This window comes from Gopherus flavomarginatus, chromosome 1 (assembly GCF_025201925.1).
Source record: "Gopherus flavomarginatus isolate rGopFla2 chromosome 1, rGopFla2.mat.asm, whole genome shotgun sequence".
NCBI classification, from domain to species: domain Eukaryota; kingdom Metazoa; phylum Chordata; order Testudines; family Testudinidae; genus Gopherus; species Gopherus flavomarginatus.
The window spans coordinates 165,214,855-165,222,049 of record NC_066617.1 but is presented as its reverse complement, the minus strand read 5'-3'; the positions used below and the strand labels follow the sequence as shown (position 1 = coordinate 165,222,049).

General features: G+C 42.4%; 1 protein-coding gene across 1 annotated transcript; it reads right to left on the bottom strand.

The window, feature by feature from the left end:
• Positions 1-661: 661 nt before the first annotated feature.
• On the bottom strand, positions 662-2,365 carry LOC127055148 (uncharacterized). The gene is made up of 2 exons (XM_050961813.1): positions 2,166-2,365; positions 662-1,224 (listed from the first exon to the last, which is right to left on the bottom strand). The coding sequence occupies exons 1-2, from the start codon at positions 2,335-2,337 to the stop codon at positions 710-712; spliced, it is 687 nt and encodes a 228-aa protein (XP_050817770.1). The 5' UTR covers positions 2,338-2,365; the 3' UTR covers positions 662-709.
• Positions 2,366-7,195: the final 4,830 nt, after the last annotated feature.

Sequence of the window (7,195 nt, the reverse complement as noted above, 5' to 3'; positions counted from 1 at the left end):
GGATGGTGGTAGAATGTGCATTTGGCCATTTAAAAGCCTGCTGGCGAACGTTACTCACTCATTCAGACCTCAGCCAAACCAATGTCCCCTTTGTTACTGCTGCTTGCTGTGTGCTCCACAATCTCTGTGAAAGTAAGGGGGAGACCTTTCTGGCGGGGTGGGAGGCTGAGGCAAATCACCTGGCCACTGATTACGCGCAGCCAGACACCAGGGCGATTAGAAGATCACACCAGGAAGCAGTGCGCATCAGAGAAGCCTTGAAAACAAGTTTCATCACGGGCCAGGGTACGGTGTGACTGCTGTGTTTGTTTCCCCTTCATGAACCTCCCCTGCTTTATTGACTCCTCCTGTAAGCAACCCACCCTCCCCCTTCGATTACAGCTTGCTTATGGAAATAAAGTTACTATCGTTTAAAAAGCGTGTATTCTTTATTAAAAGTCATTCCCTGTAAGCAACCCACCCTCCCTCTTCGATTACAGCTTGCTTATGGAAATAAAGTTACTATCATTTAAAAAGAATGTATTCTTTATTAAAAGTCATTCCCTGTAAGCAACCCACCCTCACCCTTCAATTGCAGCTTCCTTAAGGAAATAAAGTCACTATCGTTTAAAAAGCATGTAATTATAAATAGAGGCAGAGAATTAACAAGGTATCCCGGGTGTGGTTTGGGAGGAGGATAGGAGGGAAGAAAAAGACCATTAAGGACATTTCAGTGTAATGACAGCCTTTTGGTTGGACTGTCCACGGGGGTGGAGTGGGCGGGTGCAGAAAGCCTTCCCCCACGCATTCTTACATGTCTGGGTGTGGAAGATATGGAACATGGTGAGTACTGAGGGTGGTTAAACATGGGCTGCAGCGGCACTTTGTGACCCCGCTGCTCCTCCTGAAGATCCACCAGACGTCGGAGGATGTCAGTTTGATCACGGAGCAGCTCCAGCGTTGCATCCCGCCACCTCTGATCTTCCTGCCGCCACCTCTCATCTTGAGCATCTCTCCTATCCTCACATTGGTCCCTCCTGTCCTCACGTTGGTCCCTCCTGTCCTCACGTTCACTGGCATCTTTCCTGTATTTTGCTACCACGTCCTTCCACTCCCTCAGATGAGCTCTTTCATTGCGGGTTACTTCCATGATTTCTGAGAACATTTCATCTCGTGTCCTCTTCTTCCTCCGCCTTATCTGAGCTAGCCTTCGAGATGAAGTAGGGAGGCTTGAAAAATGTGCAGCTGCATGAGTGGGGGAAAATAGTGATAGAAGGATTATAAAAGATGCATTTCACAGAACAATGGTTATACTCTTTCACAGTGAACAACACTATTCACCTTACATAGCACATGTGATTTCACTACAAGGTCGCACATGGATTCTTTTAGTATTGAGTGCCTGTAGCTCTGGTGTAACAGATCAACACAGAAGCAGGTCCGGGCAGCACAATTCAGCTTGCATGCTGTCATGGTAAGGCATATAAAAAGGCATATAGCTTCTCCCTGTGCTGCTTCTTTCCTCTTAACAAGGAGCAGCAGACGTCAAACCCTCCCATCCCCAATCCAATTCTCTAGAATTGCTTTACTCCTCCTCCCACCGCATGGCTGGTATAATGGAAGATCACTGCTAATCACTCCCCTTTCTCCTCCCACCCACCCCCCGCCCCCACTGCGTAGCTGGTAGCTGGGAAGATTCCTGCTGGCCAAACGCTAAAAAGCTCAGTGCTATCCTTTCTCCCTCCCCCATCTCTCTGCCCCCTCACTTAAATTCCTTAATTTCAACCAGGTTACCATGAACGATATCACTCTGCTGAGGATAACAGAGCGAGATAAAGAACGGATGTTTCTTGAATGCCTGCAATCACCGGGACCATACGCAGCTAGGCTTTGTCATGCAATGATACCCAATTACTTGCTACATGCATGGCGTGGTAAAGTGTCCTACCATGGTGGATGGAACAAGGCTGCCTTGCCCAGAAACCTTCTGCAAAGGCTTTTGCAGTACCTCCAGGAGCGCTTCATGGAGATGTCCCTGGAGGATTTCCGCTCCATCCCCAGACATGTTAACAAACTTTTCCATTAACTTTAGTGCCTGCTAATGTATGCCAAGCCCTCACGGCAAATCAATCATTAAAAAACGCTTGCTTTTAAACAATGTTTTATATTTACAAAGGTACACTCACCAGAGGTCGCTTCCATGGCTTCACTCTCTGGGCTAGTGGCTTGGGAGGGTAATTCCGTCTGGGTCACAAAAAGCTCCTGGCTGTTGGGGAGAATGAAGTGCTGTGTGCTCTCTGCAAGCTCTTCCTCCTCTTCCTCCTCTTCATCTTCCCCGTCCTCTGAATCCTCATCCATGGTTGAGATTATAACCCCCACCTCGGAATCCACAGAGAAGGGGGGGTAGTGGTGGCGCAGCCTCCTAAAATTGCATGCAGCTCAGCGTAGAAGTGGCATGTTTTTGGCCCTGATCCGGATCTTCCATTTGCTGCTTTGGTTTTCTGGTAGGCTTGTCTGAGCTCCTTCACTTTCACTCTGCACTGCACTGAGTCCCTGGTGTGGCCTCTCTCCCTCATGGTATTAGAAATTTTTTCAAAAGCTTTTTCATTTCGTCTTTTGGAACAGAGTTCTGTTAGCACTGAATCCTCTCCCCATATAGCAATAAGATCCAGTACCTCTCGTGCGGTCCATGCTGGAGCTCTTTTTCTATTCTCAGGAGACTGCATTGTTACCTGTGCTGATGAGCTCTGCGTGGTCACCTGTGCTGATGAGAGCTCCACGCTTGCCAAACAGGAAATGCAATTCAAAAGTTCGCGGGGCTTTTCCTGTCTACCTGGCCAGTGCATTAGAGTTCAGTTACCTGTCCAGAGCGGCCAGTGGTGCACTGTGGGATACCGCCCGGAGGCCAATAACTTCGATTTGCGGCCACACTAACCCTAAATCGATATGTTAATATCGATTTTAGCATTACTCCTCTCGTTGGGGAGGAGTACAGAAATCGATTTAAAGAGCCCTTTAAATCGATTTAAAGTGCATTGTACTGTGGACGGATGCAGCCTTAAATCGATTTAACGCTGTTAAAATCGGTTTAACAGCGTACTGTGGACCAGGCCTGGGAGGCATCTCCTGAGAAGAGTAGGTGGCTGACATCAGAAGCTGGAAGATGCAGACTGACAACAACAGAAGGATGGGACTTGAACAGTTTGAAGAACAAATCCAGGTTCTCAAAGGACATGAGCATTTGGTTCTCCAGTTTATTTCTTCTTAAATGTTTGGGGCCTACCTAGGTGAGGCTGGGTAGGAGACCTAAGGATGTTTCACATAATTTATCTTTTTGTTTTTTTCTCTCAATTTTTGAATAAACCTTTTTCTTCATGTTAGATATTTTCTTAGTCCTGGACTGCTCTTGGGAAATGTCACTCTCATTTATTCTTAAAAATGGGTAGAAATAAGTTCTGACTTCTAGTGAGGACAATGACACCTGACCTGGGCCATTTGCTCAAAAGTACATATCAAAAGACTGCCCATCCCCCTGATAAGCTGCCAACATTCTGAGGCACCTAGTGAAATGCACTGGGGAAGCATGAGGGCTGCTTGTTCCAGAAAGACCAGGAGGGACATCTGAGCCCACTCGGCCTTTCCTTCCACTCTCCAAAGAGAGTTCTTGGTATGGATTACTTCTGGACTAACATCAACTGCCTGTTCACTGTCCTCAAGACAGCTCCTTCATCCTAAGGAAGCAAACAAGATAATAATATTCCATGGCACTTACCCATTCAATTTCACAATTATCCAAGTTTCAAGTGATGCTTCCAAGTTACATTACAGAGCTGCTGCTTTTAGAATTACTAGAGTGCTGGTAACCTGGCCAAGTATACTTCATTCTTCCTTTGAAAAGGAGCAAACGTGCAGCCAAAACTGCACACTGGTCATTCATACTTCTAACTAATTGAGCTATGCAGTAAGGAAACTCAGATAACTGGAGAGCTAGTTCACTGATGAAGCCGTTTTTGAAAAGTCCTTTGCACATTCTCTTTAAAAAAATGGGCCAGTCCAATAATTCAGCTGGTTGCTGCCTTGATCTTGTAAAGCTATGGAAGTGCATTAGTTGCTGTCTCATGGACCTACCTGCTTTTTTATTTTTTTAATTATAATTTGATTTCTTTTTAATACTGTTTTTCACCTGTTTGACGCTTGGCTTTTGTGATCTTCACTGGAACATTAACTAGTGATACTGATTCTTTGGTACTAAAGGTGGCTGAACTGCTGAGTAACAGCAGCTCCTTCTCACTTCAGTTACAGTTGGGTACACTCAATTCTTTTGAAAAACTGGCCCTATCTAATTCTGTTCCAATGGGCATGTGATGTGAACAGCATAGTCTAATAGTACAACAGTTTATCGCTGATGCACTGGACAGACTGCCTTCTTTGACCTGTAGGGGAGTTAATCAGACCTCTTGGCCCTGCTTTTGCCAGCTATGATGGCTTGATTGCCATTCAGAGACCTGATGGTGGAAATCGATTCTAATATTAAGCACTATGAGCAAGGGACTGACTAAGCTGATGGAACGGATATTGGGGAGGTGTTTTGTTTGGGTGTTTTTTAAACAGTATAAGCATGTCCAACATTGATGGCCACAGTTAAAAATGATTATAAACAAAATAATGTATTTCAATATAATTAAGCTAATTATGATGGGAAGTTGGTTTTAACTAAACACCTGTTACCTTTCTCTGATTGAATTAAATAGTTGTAAACCTCAGGGGCTCTCCTTCTTCTTTCTTGCTAAAATCTTTCTGTGTCTGAGGATTTTGCAATGTCTTTCTTCCATAGGATTAACCATGTTTGTAATGTCTTGCTCTCTGGAGCCTTGAATACACAGGGGAATGTTGCCAGCAAATTCCAACTGATACACTTTACGTATGACCCTCATGACAGCCCCCCAAGTTTACCTACACTCTCCATAAACTTGGTGCCCTCTTCACTTGTATTGTTGTAAATTATTTACATTGAAAATGAAGATCAGCCCTGATTTTATTTCATCTGTCAGTAGAATCAGTTGATGTATTGCTGCCCATATCATGGTCTCTGTCTGGTATCTAAGGACCAGAACTCTCCTGGTTTAGTTCTTCTTTTTCTGATCATTTTTCATTTTAAATGGCTTGTGGTTCCAGTGTTTTCTCTCGTGACTTACAAAATAACATTCCACAGGATTTTTATTTTAGGTCCCCTTCTTTTTACCTCATCTCCATCCTCACCGTGCCTTTACTCATCAGAGCTGTTAATATGCAGATATGTATTTCCAATCCAAAATTTCAGACCACTTTTTATGGAAGTGGGAAGAAAACTTTTTGGGGAGAAAAGTGATCATCAATATGGACCTGATGGAAAGATTCCCATTTACTTCAGTGGGCTATGAATGTGCCCCTGCATCATAACTATAGCCCCATGCTGCCCTATCAATATTTATGTACTGCAGTCATTTTGCTATAAATAGATCAGCACATCTGAAAGAGACCAGATGTCTAAAATTAAAATTCTAAATAAGCAATCAGTTCTAACCTGGGAAAGCTCTTACTGCGTACAGTAGAGTAGCTTATAAATAGAACTTCAAATGCTGATGATGTCATGAACCAAGAGAGCTCTTGACTTGTGATTTATTATGTCAGAGCATGGCATATTCATAGCCTTGTAACTTATAGTCACTGCCCCTATTATTATTCCCAAGCCATTGTTGTTTCCAGCGGATACACATCATAGTAAATACTGACCTGAATTGAAACTCTAAACAACCAGTCAGGTCAGAATCTTCATTTTAAATTCTTCTTTGTGAATAATAAATTAGGTACTATTGACTTAATTAGGGGGTACATAAAACATGCAGAATAAAATATGAGATTTTGTGTCAAGTCTGCAGCCACCAAATTTGCACATTTTTCAGACTCCTTGCTTAAAAAGCAATTTCCAAAGTTTGTGATGATCAGATTTTTTTCACTGCAGCACATGATGTTTCCCTTGTTTCATAGAATATTAGCGTTGGAAGGGACCTTAGGAGGTCATCTAGGCCAGCCCTCTGATCAAAGCAGGACCAATCCCCAGACAGATTTTTACCCTGGTTCTCTAAATGGGCCTCTCAAGGATTAAATTTATAACCCTGGGTTTAGCAGGCTAGTGCTCAAACCACTGAACAAGTATTTATTCTAATAAATATTTATTAAACCTCCCCCCATACAAGCTGATTATTTTTCAAGCTTTCCTGGAACACAGTTGTGAATATTTATTTACAAAATTTAATAATAGAATAATTGTCATTTCTTGCTTAGCTCTCGTCCCTGATTCTGCACACTTACATGTGTGAATCACTTTACACACATGCAACTCTTTGAACAATCAGGCTCAGCGAGAGTAATCAGAAAGGTAAAATGTTCAGTATACAGAAAACATAATAGCATTGGAATTTAAAACCACACACTTAGGGAAAAAAAGTCTTTTTCATTTTAAATATGCTTTGGAATAAGAAGTTGCAGTTACGGACATAAAACTATTATGAACAGTCATCAAAAATTCAAAGTGAAACAACTCTTTTTAAGATTTGTGATTTCTTTTAACTTCTAATTATTTGTCAATTTCATGCCCCTCTGCACTTATGAGTTCCAGAAAGAGCTTTATTTCCCAGTACTCTGACCAGAGCAGGAAGTCCTAAGCCAGAAAACTCATGAAACAGCTTGTGCTTGCAGTCTGTTCCAGTCCAATATGCACACCTTAAGATGTTCACAAAAGCCATTAAACTTTTGGGTGCTTATCTTCTGTCCATCTAAAAACTCATCTGAAATTGTCATGCATGGCTGTATTATTCACAAATGGCAAAGCTGTAAATTATGTACATTTAAAGGAGTGACAATAAAACATACAGACTACACCATCATGTATTCTTCATAAATCACATATTTTATTTTAGAAATGTTTGAGAGAGCTCTCAAATATTTTATTTGGACTAACTTTTTGTAAAGCCAGGCTGTCTGAGATGAGTTCAATCTAGCAATAATTTTTCCCCTCTAAGAGCCCTCTAAAATTGCTTTTATCATATCTGACTGGCAGCTTTATGGTTTACTGCCTTGGGACCTTCAAGGCTAGAACCAAGTATTGTGCATTCCACTGGGGTGCTGTGAATCTACCATTTCTAATGGACATGAGCTTTGCTTGCTAGCCTCTCTC